The sequence below is a fragment of the Copadichromis virginalis genome, linkage group LG13 (genome assembly GCF_057382275.1).
Source record: "Copadichromis virginalis isolate Kocher_CV1m ecotype Utaka linkage group LG13, C_Virginalis_male_GT1.1, whole genome shotgun sequence".
In the NCBI taxonomy this organism is placed as follows: Eukaryota; Metazoa; Chordata; class Actinopteri; order Cichliformes; family Cichlidae; genus Copadichromis; species Copadichromis virginalis.
The window spans coordinates 20,883,679-20,900,978 of NC_140630.1; the positions used below are offsets into that span (position 1 = coordinate 20,883,679).

The 17,300-nt window shown below is 42.1% G+C and overlaps 1 protein-coding gene across 4 annotated transcripts in view; it reads left to right on the plus strand.

Annotated features, from left to right (window-relative positions):
* LOC146695635 (uncharacterized) overlaps positions 1-17,300 on the plus strand; it is a 107,910-nt gene that overhangs the window by 41,301 nt on the left and 49,309 nt on the right. For all 4 annotated transcript variants that reach the window (XM_085477951.1, XM_085477952.1, XM_085477953.1 and 1 more), the window contains 2 exons: positions 14,579-14,623; positions 16,179-16,214. In XM_085477951.1, the coding sequence (XP_085334077.1) occupies positions 14,579-14,623; positions 16,179-16,214 (81 nt within the window). The remainder of the gene's footprint in view (positions 1-14,578; positions 14,624-16,178; positions 16,215-17,300) is intronic.

Here is a 17,300-nt window from a genome sequence, read left to right on the forward strand (position 1 = left end):
CAGAGTGAGCACCGCTCATTCATGTTGTGCCAAGACTTCCCAGCATGCCCTGCTTCTGTAGTTGGCTCAGGGTTGTGAGTTGGTTCAGAGCTGACATGGGTCTCTGGGTAACTCAGTAGGTTCCTGTGGATTAATAAGTAATCACCTTAAGAAATCCCCCTGTGCAAGGTGGGTCTTGGAGGTTTAATCCATGCCTAACACTACATTAAGCCTTATTAGCAGTATAAATGTACCTGTATATAGAAATACATTTAAATCCTGCATGAAGTCACTGACAAATGTCATGTTGATTCTTGGGAAAAATACAGCACAGTCATATGTTCTGATTAAATGTTTGGGAACTACTGGTAAACACTGTAAAACATTGAATTTCCCTTATTGACAGACAACACATTATTTCCTTTTATGCATTTTGCAGAACGTAAATACTGCAAATACAGAGTATTTGAAATCCTCCTGTAATAAGCTGAGCGCTTGTACTGTGTCAAGGTTTCCTAGTCTCCGGCTTTAGAAAATGCACACATCTGACAGATGTGCTGCACAGTGTTTGTTCTTATTAGACATAGCTATACCAGTGCAGAGATGATGAAACTCCAGCAAGCCCTAGAGGAAGGAGAGCATTGCAACTGCTGTGTCTACAGATGTGTTCTCTTCAAATGAATTATGCACTCAAGATCCTCTTACTCATTTATTCATTTGTTTGTATATTCAAATCTAGTTAGCTGGTTATTTATGCGCTGCTCTTATTTCGGCAGTGAACTACCTGACGCAGTTACTAAGTATATGGATAACTAGCTGGCGGGCTAGCAGCTCAGTAAGAAACATGTAGGCGTCTTTTATTGTGCATGAGGTAAGACGATATGTGTAGTGTGCTGCTAAGCTCAGCTGACTGCCTTTCAGTTATTGATTATTTTTGTTTCTATTTTTGCAAAAATAGTGTTTGTCATGTGCCCGTGTACCTCAGCTGGAAATGTGGATGGACGACACTGTGCCACAGAAGATACCTGCCACATATGTCAGGGAGATAAGAGAGGACAAAATGTTCAAATGAAGAAAACACCTAGATGTCTTTGCTGGGCAGGCAACGCAAGATGATCGGGTGGAGGGAAAAGCCATTAAAAGTGCGACGGGAGGAATCTTTTCTCACTAAATACTATGATGTGGCGCATCAGTGCCGCTGATAAAAGAATCCAGTCAGATTATTGATGCCTGCTGAAGAAACAGTATAGAGTTGAGCTGTAAGATGACAGGGCTTTGATTTTACTAACAGGTTTTTCATCCTCTGTTGAGTCAGTTCCCTTTTTATGACTTTGTGCATTTAGAACCACCCTGGGTGTTAATTACAGTGTGCACCAGATCATTAATTATTTATTTCCAAGTTGTTGTGTGTTTACAGCAGTTGTCCCCTTAATAATTATCCTCATGAATGTAAAGATGGTTTCTAAGTTAATATTCTTGTTGTTTGCTGAGTAATGTTCTTTATAAAACTGGATTTAATACTTCCGAATCCTGTGACGGCAGACTTGCAACAGGATGGAGCGTTGGGTTTCTGAACCTGAGAGTAGTTAGACCTCTGACCCTTGTATCGGAAGTCAAGTGAAACTAGATAACAGCTTAAGTGTGAAGATGATGCTCACTACTTGGATTAGTGGGTTGGAAGACAAGTTCTCAGTTAAGAGAATCCTTAAGCTAATGGCGATCTGTAAAACGATACAAGTCTTTACCTCAAAACGTCAGCTGCTGTTGCATCACATCCGTCAGCTGTCATCACTTCATATCATCTGATATCACAGTCTCAGATCAGCGCACGTCAGTAATTGTATTGCAAAAACACTTTAAGTCCTTCACTTGTGTCAAAAATCTTGAGAAAGTAACATCAGTGGCAGCTGCCTGAGCTCTTTACTGTAGCGCGGATATAATCTGTCAAAACAGCAGAAAAGATCATCTGTCTTGTCTCTGCTTGGAAATATGGACTGATCCAGTTTTCTGCAGACAAGGGACGTAATTGCTGTCTTTTGGAAATGATAGTCATGCTTACATTTTCCATTCATGCCCTGTGCTGAATGACTGAGACAGCTGTCTGTAAGTCCCGACCAAAGGCACGAGCATATCTATTTCCATATTTTCCTCTTCACCCTTGTGTTGACACATGTCTCAAAGAGTGTCAGTCCATTAGATGTACATTACAGGCCAAATGTTTTCTCCCAGACGAGGGAAAAGCCATGCAATCTTACACTTACGTCATTTTATCTGCTACCAAACTGGCGGTCATTTTCTTTTGACACAACACTGTCTTGCTAGTCCTCTCTTTTTAAAAGGCTTCATGTGGGTGAGCTGAGGTCAAACCATTAGTGCCAGATTAAATACAATAGCATTCATGTATCCTCCTTGCACAGTTGATAGCTTTTGTCATTTAACCTAATTTGAATGAGTATGCTGTTCTCTGAGAACCAAATGCATGCTCTAACTGTAATTTAGATGCTTCTCCTTTATGGGACAGAGCAAATGTTGTTTTGAAATAATTGAGCCACTCCAGCATACATATATAATATTCATATTGTATCTAATGGACTTGGCTAAGGTTCATTTCAATCAGTCGGTGTGTCTGCAGAGACACAAACAGGCAGTGACAGTGATAGGGAAGGAGTAATGGCTCAGTTTGTGGGGACTGAAACATTTGGCAGCGGTTTGCTGCTTCATGGGTGGAGGCAGACATGAACAGCCACTGTAACAGACTGTTGACCTCTACCAGAGCACCTGCAGCGTGAGATTATTAAGTAACGAGTCCCTGGTGAGAATACCAGCCTTCCTGCCAGGAGTTCTCCACGGGAGGCTGCCACTGATTGGGGTGAAACAGTAAACGCATGAAATTACAGCAACTATTTGATTGGAGCCATGTTTCTTTGTTGTCCAGTTCACTATACCGAATAACGATACGCTAAATTAATTTCTCAGAGAAGGCAAGGTTAGAGTTGCTTAGTGGACTCAAATTTTAATTCGAGAGGACAATTTGTGCCGTGCTTTGCCTCGATGGGGATTTGATCTGGTATGTTTCTGATCTGTGTACATTTAGATTTTTACTGGGAAAACTTTAACCATACTCAAAGAAATGAAAAATCAGAAGCAAGAATGTGTCGTCTTGATACACTTACTGGCTTTTTTGTTTTGTTATGACATTTTGGGGGCACATTTTTGATGTAAAGAAACTCCTGTGCCTACTGATTTGTGTTTATATCTGTTCAACTTACTGGAACTCGGTTTCTGTTTAACCATAAACCAACTTCATGTGGTATATTAAACTAACAGGGGTGCAGTTGGTGACCACAGCGATGGCGTGTGACTTCACAGCTGTGCATAAAAGCGGTAACGTGATGTCCATATGTAGTTACAGTTTTGGCCTGACCCGGTGGAGCCCGGTGGCAGAGAAACATAGAGAGAAGAATTTACAGGTCAGCAGGGCTCACAGCTGAGATTTTATGGCCAGATTTACACCCTGTGTGATTTTACAAGGAGGGGGGCGGGGGTGGTGAGGGGGTGAGGATTCGTTAACCCTTTGTCGAGCAAAGTGAAACGGGTTATTCTCCTTTTTCTCTTGCTGAAACTCATACTGAGGAAATTCGGCGAGCCGCGCTTTTGACACCTGTACTGCACCAGGGGGTAACACGTTTGCCCAGCGCACAAGGCAATTAATCTTGTCAATGTCAAGTGCATTGGGAGGGAGGATGAAACAAAGATTTGACCTGATTGGCTCTGAAAAGGTCTCACATTTGGGGCCTGTTGGGAAAGAGGAGGGTTACAGGGGGAAGCGTTTGGCACATGCGAGGACAGATGCACAGTGCTTTGATTTATCTGTCTGACTCTCGTCGTTCCCAAAGAGCCCCAATTTGGCTACATCCATGGGTGTCCAGAATAAACACACATTAATTGGCCAATTAATTACAGGGACGAATACAGGGGGCAGGTCTTTGAGAGGGCCACTTTGATTGCACCTTGTTCGCTGGCTTTTCTAATGACTCTCTGCCCGTTTTTGTGGGCACCCGTAAGTCGATGTGTGTAGGAATAGGTGTGAAAAGCTGATCTTGAACGAGGGGTAATGTAGGTCAACGCATCCTCTGAGCATTAGAAAGACTTGCTATAGTTGGCTGGAGCATGGCCTTCATTCACACATCTACAGCTTTACAACTTTTTAGGAGACAGAGTTGTACCGCTCAGCAGGGACGCTGCGGGCAATATATGTATCCCTGATGCTTTAGTGTTCAAATTCTTCATGGCCTGCGAGCCCCCCAAGGCCTGTGTCTAATGCTTTCCAAGCATCTTTAAATGTTGTTTCAGTGTCTGCCAGGTCATAGCACCGCCACTGGAGTGTCATGTATAAAACAGGGTCGGCTGAACTGAATTCACTTTACTTGTTGAGGTATGTACAGTAAGTAGACACGAGGTGATTTTACCCCCTCGTGACAGCGTGATCTCATGGCTAAGTTATCCAAACAACTGGGATTTCTTGGCTCCGAACAGTCTGGCAATATGCAAAGATACCTCCCGACACGCTAGGTCAGCTGCAGTAGTGTGAGAAATTCTAAGAATGTAAATACTTTTAAAAGGATATTTCTTGCTATCTAGGAGCCATGTTGGCCAAGGAGAGGGAGGAGATCAGTGGGAGCTGGAGCACAGAGGGACAAAGGCTGGTCAGTGGGGAGGGGGGCGTTGCCCTGAACACTGCAGAACACAGAGGCGTGGTAGTGGGAGGCTGCATCGCTTATAGCACGCTGTTGCAGCCTATCATCTATATTCTGATTTCCCACACTCTCCTCCTGCCTCCAACCAATTTACGTACATACATTCATCTGCGTCCACTTTAATGGCATGCCAGGGAGCGGCATATTGACAGTGGCCTGATATTATACAGATGGTAATGTGAGGGACCTTTGTGTAATCTGTTATGCGTGGCAAGTGATATGAAGTATAAGACTCGCCAAAGGCTACAGTACCCGGGGAGAGCGCTCTGTGGATCTTTGCACAGTGTATTCTCTCTGACCTCCAATATTTGGTTTGTAAAATGAACCGGGGTTTATTCAAAGTAGATTTCCAGCCTCTGCTATTCACTTGTTGGATAATGCATTAATGAAACACTCAGTATCTGTAAACATAGGATGGGAGCAATCTGCTCTGGATGAATAATACGGCCAAAAGTCCAGATGAGACTGTGAAATTGTGAAAGAGCCAAGACTAATAACAGCATCCATTAGGAGATGAGAACATTCAAGAGGCATTGCTGTCCCAGCGAGGAGCCAACGCAATAGGCAACCAGCTTGCGCGGAAACGCTGCACAGACATTCGGCGGATCGGCGGGGAATTGAGCTCATAGTTAAATATAGATTTATCATCACTTCTTCACCGCATAAAAATGCAAATTCAGATAGTATCATCAAGCTTCTTTCCTCTCCTTAGAAGTTGTTAAAGTCAATGAGCTCTTAAAACTCATCTGTGAAGATATGGTAGAAATGTGGCGGTTGTAAAGAGATGTTTCTGATTGTTCTTTGGGACTTTCAGGGCTTAGTTTTCATAGACATCCACTGTCTGCATTTCCTCTGTTTGCCTTCGGCTCCAGTGTTTGCACACTGTGTGGTGGTGAAGAGCTGGGTGTTTGCTGAAATAGCTCTATAATAGTTATTTTACCCAATGATATGCTGCGTTCTGTGACTGTGTACTCATGTAGTGCCACCTGTGTCCCCTTCCATTGTGTGACAGCTGAAAGGAGGCATAATGCGGTATGAGAATTATTGTCACTCTCTGGCTCTCATGCAGCTTCTTGCTCTCGTCCATTTCCTTCTTCTCTCATCTTTGTAAGCCCTCCACTGAAAAATCTCTTTTACGGTATTCAGTGTCTAATTGCCAGACTGCCTAATTAGGGATGTTACCCAACACACATCATACATTCATGCATTGAGGACATCCATCCTCTCTTAGAGAGAACTTACAGTTTCCTCATTGGCTCTGTCCCCTGCCATGCACAACATTTGTGATGAAACTAGTTTGCCATCTAGTGGCACTTGTACAAATAGCCATTCACGCGGGGTCTATGATTGAGTCTCTGTGAGGAAAGCCTTCATGGAAAGCTTAAGCCAAGAGACTATAGGTGCAATCTTGGCCAGCTGAGCTGTGTCTTAAGTCGGCTGCAGTGTCAGCCATCTCTTTATACGTCCCTGAATATTTAGATGGCTGGGAGTTAAAGAGAGCATTGTGTGCCAGTCAGAATGGTGAAAAATGCTAAGCTGCATTTGAGCCCCTGCCAGGCAGCTGTCGGCTTTGCCGTTCTCTTCCTGCCCCGGCCGCTCCTCTTAACCCTCAGTAAACAACTGGAACAAATCCTATTTTATTGAGGCTTTTACCAAGTGCAAGGGATCTCTGCAAGCTCCAGTGCCCAGGCATTTTCTGAGCTTGTGCAGTGTCCTAAGATGGCACCCAGCGAGGGTAGCCAGAAAAAAAAGAAAAGGAATTTCCACTGTCTGTCTCTAATTGGATCCTTAATAACAAGCAGGTGGGGCTGTGTTCTCCGCAACATGTTTTGTGACATTTTGAGCAAGCGCCATGATCGATATTTGCCTTACATAAGTTGATAGCTGATTTGACACAGTGAAAATAGGTCTGGTGAAGATTTGGACAAGTGAAGGATATTTAGCTGTATAGCTGCTGGGAATTTACTGAATATGAATATGTTTCCCTCTCACCAGCTTTTTCTCTTTTATTTTGAAACTACCATCTAGGAGCATCTGTGCTTAGGCTAATGCACGTGTGATTAGTGAGAATGTAAATGTGGCCATTTCACTTAATTTACACTTAACATAACATTCAAAATCACAACACTTTGCCACACATTTTCAAAAAAATAAAAAATTAAACCGAACCTCTCACAGCGTTGCTGCAAAACCTCCATATTTTACAGACCCCCTGCACAAAATTGCTGTTTTCCTAGCTTGTGCGGATTCTCGTGGTTCATCCTGCAAATTGTTAAATGAGAGATGTGAAAATACCTTCAAGGGGACAGAATGACATTTTGCCATTAATTACAGAATAAATTAGTGTTTGCCAGGAGTGCTGAAATTGTATCTCCTCTGAATCTGGATGCAGTAAGTGCTGCTAAGGAACACGAGGTTTGACCAAAGGACTGAGGGGATCAAATGCATGTGCATGTGTCAGTCCCTTTCCCCATCTTTCACAGGCCAGGAGCCGACAAGCATTTTCACTGGGGAATAAATATTGTGACAGGCAAGCCTCCTCTAACTTGTTTTTGTGGTTGCATGAAGCATGTGAGCATTCATTTCCCCCGCCTTTTCTTTCTGGGGTGGCCCTTAAAAAGACATCATGTGTATTTTTAACAGCCAGCCTCCTGCTCTTTGTCCTATGGATGATCGGTTCAGCTTAAGGATAGTGTGACAATTTATCATTTTCACTGTTTTCTAGACATTTATTTACTAAGCTAATGCAGCTGCCGCTCATAAGCTAAACAGTCAGCTCCTGTTAAACCCAGCAGAGCATTTAGAAAAAAAAGGCTCGAGAGGCCCGAGTACATGTCCCCAGAGGGAGACGGGTCTCAGCTCAGGCAGAGTGGGAGAGGCATGGGAGTTTTTTCAGTTAAGAAAAGGTCATCTCTCCTGTGAGCTACATAACATTGTTGCAGACCAAGTTGGCTTGGCAATGTCAGACAGTTTCCCACTCAGGACATTAAGGTCTCATGATGCCATATAAGTCAAACTTATCAATGAAAAGCCACATTTCTGATTATTAACTAGCCAAAAGTCAGGTTGGTGAAAGATTTGGTTGGATGTAAGGAGAAACAGACTCGTGCAGATGTATAACCATTTAAAAAGTGTCTTTAGCATTGATATCTATCCCTGCTTATAAAAAAGGCATCCTTTCGGCTCTCTGTACTGTGTGTCAGGTCATTTCTGAAGGCTTCTTCAGCTTATCTGCTGACCCTTCGCGGCAGGGTCATTTGTCAGGTGGATTATGAGACTTTTGGATGGTATATCTGCTTTATTGCTAAGAAATGCGACACGTTCTGCTTTCTCTATTTTATACTACTGAGTTATCCCACTATGGGCTGCGAGACATGGAATGTCTCAGAGAACATGTTGACATTTGGGATAAGGATTATGGAGTCATCAAAAAGGAGTGTCTCTGCTGTGTGTCACTGTCACTGTTGACTTTGCTCTCAGATTGGGGCTTGTATTGCAGGACTGAGCCAGGCCCCATGTCTGTGCTTTGCTTTTACACTTTACAACTCATAGCAGACTTGAAGCAAGTCAACGCTCGGATCCATGTGGATTAAGCCGGGAGTTCAAAATATGCTGTCAGTCTACTGAGGTCTCCTCTTTTCAGCTCAAATGTGTGCCCACTCCAGCTTTAGCTATTGAATTAGTAGTTAATCCGGTCTGCTTTTCACACTTATGGTTTGCAGGTTTTTAGAGTGGGGCAGATAAATAGTACATGTGAATATGTGTTTGGTCGTGCCAGCCTGTCTTTCATTAACTCAAAAAGCTAACTCATCTTTGACTCCCCCTCCTCTCTTCTCCTTTCCTCTCTTCCACATCCCTTCATCTTCCTCCACCTCCTTCCCTCCCTCTCATCCCTCATTTCCTTCCTTGCCTTCCTCTGTCTCTCCCTCCCTCTAATCTACTGCAATGACCTGAAGGAGGGCTTCACACTGCAGCGCTCAAATAATAATCAAGCAGTAGGATGTTGTCAAATTTATAGGACACTGAGCGTTGCATAGCAACAGAGATTGCCAGGGTGATCCGACAGGCGCTGGAAGTTGGATGAGGGAGAAAAGGGGCGAGTGACAGGAGACAGGAAAGGAAGGAGAGCTGACAAGAAAAGTGGGAGAGAGGGATGAGATGGGAGTCATAGAATTATGATGTACACAAAGGGAGAGATAAATTAGGAATGGAGAAGCACAAAAGGAAATGAGAAAGTTAAGGTTGGCTTAGCTGAAAGAAAAGATTCAAAGACACTGCTGGCTGTTCTTGCACGCTTGTCACTCTGTCGAATTTATAATTATTGTGTTTGCATTGTTTAATATGGTACTGGCGTACAGGTGGTGTTTCGTGAAAATGCTTTTTGTTGGATTTTGGTGTCACAGCTTTGCTTTTTTCCTTATCTCTTTCATTCTTTCTTTCTCCACTTTTGGCCTTTCTCCTCCTAATTTGAGTCTAAAACAATAAGAGAACTTTATAAAGTTGCAAACTAGAGCAGGGCGATATGGCCAAAAATATTTATCACGATATATATTTGAAAATTTGCGATAACGATATAACCGACGATATAATTGATGCGAGACAAAATACAACTCCACAACATTACTAGCGCAAAAAGACAACCTTCCATTTATTTTCACTTAAACAAGAAGCTGGTTTTTATGTACATTAAAGCTTTATAAAAATGTAACAGTGCAAATGCAAATTCCTTGCTGAAAGTTTAACCAAAAGGCATTTCCAGTAGAAATGGGCTGACATATCCTGAGCATAACCATGTATAATATCCACTGAAGTTAAAAAGAGGTGCTTTGCAACATTAAACTGCAGTGTGCAGTACGCATTTTTCGGACCATAAGGTGCACGGGATTATAAGGCACATTAAGCGAAACAAAGCAGTCAGATAAATCAAACTTTATTAAACTCATTCTTCTTGCTTCCTCCACTTCTGTACCATTGATTCATTAATGTTGAATTCTCTGGCAGCTGCTCTATTCCCATGTTGTTGCAGTATATTAATGACTAACCTTGTATTGTGGATGGATTATCTCAGTTGTTCTCCTGACTGAAGTTTGGTCCGTTTACAGCATCCTGCCATGCGATTGCATTTGTCTCTAACCATGAGGAACCTTCACGTTAACTTTTATAAGTGGAAAAGTGTTAGTGTTCGTCCTCCAGCTTCACTGTTTATGTTATGCTAACATAGCTGTGTCGCTAGCGATCACGTAGCACATCATTATATACCAGCTAGCCCAACTTCAGTAACCCTACAAACGTCACTGCTGTTTAGTTTCCTGTCTTCATTTATGTTGGAAGTGATAGCAGAGCTGTACGTTTGATTTTTTTCAGAAATCTCTCCATCAGAACGTGCTATATCATGCTTAGGTAACTAGCGAAACTAGCGAGCTAACTTCCGCTAGCTTCCTGCTAACTTCTAACTCCGTTAAATGTAATAACTTTTGTTTTCATGGATGCCTGGAAGTTAAACTTCATAGTTACACCTGGTAAAGCAGCAATGCTGATCGTTTTATTAAAGATCAAAGAATTTAGACAGTTTTCAACTCTCAGTGATGCTGCAGTGTTGTTTGACCTGAAGTCAAATATACGGAGTTTGGGACCCAGATTACTCCCAGATTTAAGAGCATCTTAGTCCGACAAATACGACAATAACAACGCCCGCTTGCATGTTCTGCAAAAAAATGTGCTTTGTTGTGTATCTGACGGACAAACACCAAACCAGTTCCACATCACGGAAGTTGCACCATTTTTACAAACCAACAATCGGCCATGTGTGTATGAAAACAAAGGCACTGCGCATGCGCGTTTTACTCCCATTCTATCGCGATATTTCATTTTCCTATCGTTGCCTAACATTATACCGGTATTACCGTGAACGGTATAATATGGCCCAGCCCTATTGCAAACTTTATACAAAAGTGGGAAATGATCATGCACAGTTCAAAGCAATCTTCATATTGCTTTCTAGTTGAACTGAACTAAAAAAAAAGTTGTTTTTTTTTAGCTTCAAATGTAAAATTAGAAAAAAAATTTACACTTAAGTTAAAACAAAGCTGGTGGTTGTAGAGTCAGGTTAGCTTCTTAGCATGAGAAACCTTTAGGAAAGTTTGACTAAAGTAAATGTGCTTTAATTGTGAATCCAGAGTTTTTGTTAGACTGTTAAACAACACTTGAATGTGTTCTATAATATCTTTTTGACCAATTAAGATAAAAATAGGTGGTGACATTGTTAAAAATCTACTCCTGCAAAAAGAATTATAAACTCTCTGTGGTTGTTGTGTCGTAATAAAAGCATGCCTGCTTGGAGGTAGTTCTAGTGCTGTGTCACTGGCAGGTGTTTCAGTTTGGAGTCAATTGAGTGCAAACGGTGATGACAGCTGTGCTCCTCACTAATTATTTCTTGTCACTGTGCACAGATTTACTAACCAGAGGTCCTCTGGACAGAAAAGTATCAGTTGAGTCCCAAGGTCGCCTGATGTAGTCGTTTTAATGGATCACTTTGTCGTGAAAAAGATTATCTGAAGGTGTTTAGAAATATGAAATTACTATAAAAGAAGAAATGCGACATGTAGTTCTAAAATAGAAATCCTGGCCTGAGTTTATCTTTACATAGCTAAATTAGATGTCTGCCTTTTACTAAACTAGGGTCGCACAATACAATCCAGAGGACAGTATAATTTATTGTATTGTGTATAAAATAACGTCAGTATTCAGGAGTTTCAAAGGCACAGTAGGCCCTTCAGGACACTTCCTCAGGGTAAACAAGAAGTACACACCTTTAGCATTTCTCTCCTTTCTTTGTTTTTTTGTTTTTTCAATTTGACACCACCAACGAATGTTAAGAGCTGTCATCCAAATAACTGCCACTTTACCTTTGCTTACATGTTTGTTTTTAAATGTCAGCTGAAGGCCATCTGGGCATCTCATGGTTCATTTACTGCACACAAAGATTTCTTTTGTGCTCTTTCCCAGAGAAAGGAGCTCAAAAGATCCAAAAAGACTGAATTCTAAGAGCTGTGATTGTTCTCAGGTCTTGCAGCATGTACACACAAAAAACAGGTACACTGTAAAAGTATTTTATGGGGCACTCCTCTGCTCTGTGCAAGGGGGGATATTGCATTTATAGTTATTAAGTATACACCAGTAGATCATCCATATTGCTACCAATACCATCTCTTTTAAGTGATATTGACCTGTCTTCAACTATGATGTGAGGTTTTTGCTTAATCAGTCGGGCTTCTATTAGTGTATACTCTTCTTCTACTACTACTTCTTCTTCTTCTACTTCGTCTTCTTGTTCTACTTCTTCTTTTGCTTCTTCTTCTTCTAATACCTGCTCCATTAAGAGGTTGCTACAGTGGATCATCTGCTTAAATCTCATCCTGTCTCTAGGGTCCTCCTTCACTACATCCATCAACCTTCTCTGAGGTCTTCCTTTCTTCTGCCTGGCACCTCCATATTCAATGTCCTCTGACTCTCTCCTCTATCATGTCTAACCCGTCTCAACCTCGCCTCTCTACCTTTTCCTCCAACCTTTTTCTTGAACTTGAGCTGTCCCTCTGATGCACTCATTTCTAATCCTGTCCATTCTGGTCACTGCAGATGAAAATCTGAACGTCTTCAACTCTGTCACCTCCACCTCTGCCTCCTGACTTTTTGTTAGTAGAGCTGTCTCCATGCGTCATAGCAGGTCATCTACCATCTTATAAACTTTCCCTTATGCTCACACTCGCTGCCATTCTTCAGTCATTATTACCGTATAAACACCTGTGACTATAAATTGACTATTTATACACAGGGAAAAGGTTGGGTGAGGGAGACATATTTAGCTGGTTGCAACCTGATCTGATCTTCCTGCAATCTTCTACTGGCATCTTTTTTTTGATCGAAATTTGCTGGTAATATGTTGTTAACCTCAGATACAGAGCTCCACTATTTATTTTGATGAACATATGCAAATACATGGGCATAAAATTAGTACGTACTTTGGAGTTTAAAGGGATTTAAGGGCAAATGTGGAGAAATAGTTTGGAAAACTGCACAATTCATGACCTACTTGAAATAATAGCGTATGAAATATTCATTACCTAAATTACTTATATGTGTAATCTGCTTTTGTTGTTATGTTCAGAGGGGAAAGGGCAGCAGCGGGGACAGAGGGCTAGAACAAACAGTCTGATCTTCTTTGCAGTCGTAGCAGCGATGCGGTGTCAGCCGATGAATTATCAGTGTGAAAAATGAGCGCCATCCACCCTCACAGAAATGCTGTAATGTGACACATAGAAGTCTATTATACAAGTCAGTTTTGAATCTTAAAGCGTGAGCCCTTTCCGAATGGTTCGGCTGCCACTCTGCCACAAAGGAAACCAGCCTCAATTACATTTCAAAGAGGTTATTCCAACATAATATATAATCTCAGTCATTTGAAGGAAGGGATTTTAAGGTTTAAAGAGTCTGTTTCTTCCCATCAAGGCAATTCAACTTTCCACCTCTTCTCTATGTAGCCCTCGTTCACGTTCACATTAAAGCACACGTACAGTAGCCTCAGAAATGCATTAACACTGATGATCAAAAGATGCTGGCCAGAGCTTTGTTGGTACATCAAACAGCACGAACAGAGGAAAGCACACAATTCCCGAGAGGAGGCACACATCGGTTCTACTGTGCCATTATTAAGTTTAATATTTACTGTACTACACTTTGTCTTCTCCCCTTTTCATAATGCTGTAATCTGAGAGAGAAGCACACACAGAGTAGGAGCATTAGTGCACACGCAGATGATTAAAAGCAATAGCTCTCAGTGAAGTTTCTTCCTCTGTCTTTGTTGCAGGCAAACGTACATGTCAAATTCGACCCAGATAATCAAAGTGCGCACACATGAAATGTCAGAGGGAAGCGTCGGGGGCGTTGCTTTGTGATTCCGAACTTTTCTTTCAGCAGCCACTGAGCCTTTCCTCTCCACAGATCTACCCAGCTGCTAACTCGGAAGAGGAGAGCAGTGTTTTTGCGTCGCCCGTACTGACACATACAGTAGAAGAGAACTGCGATATTATTAACATAGCAGCACTGTGTCAGATGATGACACTCAAATTAGAAAGATGTAATCGTGTTTAGCCTGATTACAGATCTCTGCATTGTCTCACACTTCTACCATTGATTGCCGCCAGAGTATTGTCATCTCTTAAATAAGTCGATTTTACATCGGTTTTGTGTGCACGTGCGCTCGTTTCAGGCAATCCTCAATACAGAGCCACCGATGCTCTGCCAGTGGATATCTGCAGTTCTATCCCACAGAGCTTTATCCTCTTTTCTCACTAGTACATAAACCCTCTTGATGTAAATTAAACCAACTTTGGTTTGGTTCAGATTCAGGAATACATCTCATTTACATTTCAGTTTTTTCCAAGACTCGCAGATTCTGAGAGAGCTGGGGGGGTTTGTTATTCAGAGAATGTGAAGAACAACTCAGAACAAAATGTGGCTTTGTTCTGACTTTGTTTTGCAACACTGGACAGCGCTGGCTGGCTTGTCCTGTTTGCTGCTGTTTTCACTCCTCGGGTTGATTGATGCACTGAGGGACTTGCACAGCTGGAAAGGAGACAGTAAACCAAAGGAGGGAACAAAGAGTAGCAGGCCACACAGGGTGCAGCAATTAAGCAGTTTTCTTGTTGTTAATTAAAAGCAAATTAGAGACTGTGACAGGAGTTACTGTCTAGCCTTAATTGCTGGCAGCATGCATGCCCAGCCACACCTGTTATTGCATATTGACTCATCTTGGTCCACTTTTTTTCCCCCTACGCTTTCCTAAGGGGCGGAGAGGAAAACCTGGAGATCCTGGACCCAGAGGCTCGCCTGTAAGTTATCTACTGCCACTCTCACTTGTGTACATAGGCTCTTTCCTTTTGATTTTACATAGAAGGTCAAGATCTATAGTGCTATCGAAAATATCCAAATGCATTCGTTTCAGCTTAATAGATCATTTGTTTGGTTTGCACATCTACTCTGTCTGCCTATAACACCCAATTACCAGCAGTGAAAACAGAGTTCGGCTCAACCTTTATTAGACCGGGAATTCTCCTGAGATCACAAAAAGGGTTGTTTTTTTTACTGATATCCAAATAAATTCAGACACATTAAAGAAGTTACAAATTTATTACAACTACAAAAACATATTAAAGCAAACAGTCAATAAGGCCAGCGCTGCAGAATACAAAATCTGCCCCGAAAAAGAGCAATTACACCGACATTGTTCTATGTTAACTAATTTCATGCTTTCTCGTGCTTTATTGATTTGCTCAAAATCTTCTCCCATACTGCTACAAACAGGCTACATTATCGGCACCAAACCACAAAGGGTATATTAAGGTAGCACTTTAAAATGTTTGTATTGACAAGTAGGACAAGTCTGCCTAGAGGGCCCATTGACTCCTTGAAATATGGTCTTTTCCTTAGGCGACCGAGCCAATTCCAGACGCCATTTGTGTGTTTGTGTAGTGACCCACACACTAAAGGTCACAAACACTGTGATGCGTTAAAGGAGACAACTTGTCAGATGTTTAACTGCTCTGACGCCAGGACAAACAGGAGTGTTTGGGGATTGTGTAACTCTGATGTTTTGGGTGTCCAATTATTTTCATGCACGATTGTCTTGATTACACTCGTGATCAGAGACATAGGGTTTGGCTTATTTTATTCCATCCACAAATCAAGAGAGATTCTGTGCTGCGTCTGTTACCGGTGCCCAGGTTCAATTATCTTCATTATAATTGAGCCACTCACTGTTAAACAGTGTCTCCCACGTGTGACTCATTTTAGCCCCTGCTTCTTCCTTTTTTTCTCTTTAATAAAGTTGTGGAACACAAAGTCATAGGAGAAAAGAAAGGCAGGATGGAGAAGGTGTGACATTTCTAAATGGCAATGTCCTGATGATACCCTTCGCATGTGCCAGATTTGCCTCCGTCCCCCGGTATTGGCATTTATGAGTCACCTGTTTTGCTGAGGTAGATCTCAGGGGCAAAATCATCTATTCAAAACACACTCCAGGGCATCACTCTCTCTTGTCCATTGGCAGCAGGACGTGTGTGCGCAGTTGAGGAGGCAGCGGTTATTTTTCAAAGTCAAATTAGCATTTGACGACAACAGGGGAGCCTGTGAAAGGCGCATAACAAAGACGCACTCAAAGATTAGCTGCCGACTAGAGGGATCCGGCCATGTCTTTATGAAAGGCAACATCAGTGCAAAGGTTAAAAAAATATATAATATATGGAAAAGCCAGTCACAGGGATATTTGCAGGAATAATTTATATCTTCATAAGGGTCAGGATAGGGTTACGATTGTTATGTATTTGTGATGAATAACATGTGCGGCGCTCGCATGAGTTTTCATATAATTGTCTTCTTATTTCACAGGGTCCCGCAGGAGCCGCCGAAGGAGCAAGTGCCAAGGTATTACCCAAACATTTTTCACTACAAAACAAATACTGACAAGCGGCGTTTAAAGTAGATTCGAGGTGTCTCCTGCTTTTGATAAACTGGCCCTTACCTTCACTTCCAGCACGTGTGAATTGCCAAGATGACTGAGCAGTGTTCACTGTAGCAGCCTCCCGAATAGCCAAGGAGTTTAATCATCTGCAAAGTGTTGTCTGTATAAAGATGTGCCAAAGTTGTTGTCCCAAGAAACTGTGCCACCTGAAGTAGAGTCTGCTCTGCCCTTGACTGACTTTTGTGTGTGTGTTTATAGTCGAGAGCAGATATCCGTCTTCAGAGGTGGCACCTTTCAGTCAATTGTACACTATCTACTGTGCAAGTTAAATAGCTGTTCCCACCCTGCATCTCCTGCAGTGCAACCCAGCATGACTCACTGCTCACACTCCAAACAGACAGATGATCATTACATACAGTGCTTTTGCAAAAAAACAAAAAAAAACAGGGCCTGCAATCATTTTCATGAAGCCCAGGGGTGCTGTAGCTCACCAGAGGCTGCATGACATACGCAGTGTAAAGGGAAAAAAAGTTGTACCAGACCTCCCGTTGTCTTTCTTGTAACCTGCTTCCTTCAAAAAAAATAAAAAATAACCACCACCACCCGCCAAGCCTCCAGTGGCCTACTTGTGATCATGCTGAGAGTGAAAGCCATTGTGTAGTGGACACCCTCTTGACCGCAGCTGTTCATTTGATGTATAGGTGTATGGTTTTGCGGTGGTGTCAGCTTGGGCCGCAGAAAACCTCCTGCTCCCTCTGCCCAGAGGAAGGAGAAGTGTCTGCTGGCCAACCTTGAAAAAGGAAGTTGTCTATATGAGGACACAGTTATTATACTTCAAAACAAATGGGATTGCAGTAGATACAGATGGAGGTGGAGCGCCTATTGGGGTCGTGTGACTCAACTGACAGGCGTTTTCATGTTTGACCAACCGACTGCTCAGTTGCAGCTTTAGTGTTTATACTTGAATCATAAAATGAATCCATAGAAGTCCAAATTTTATTTGTCAGAAATGAAAATAACCCTGTGATTGTTGTCTTGGAATTTTCTTT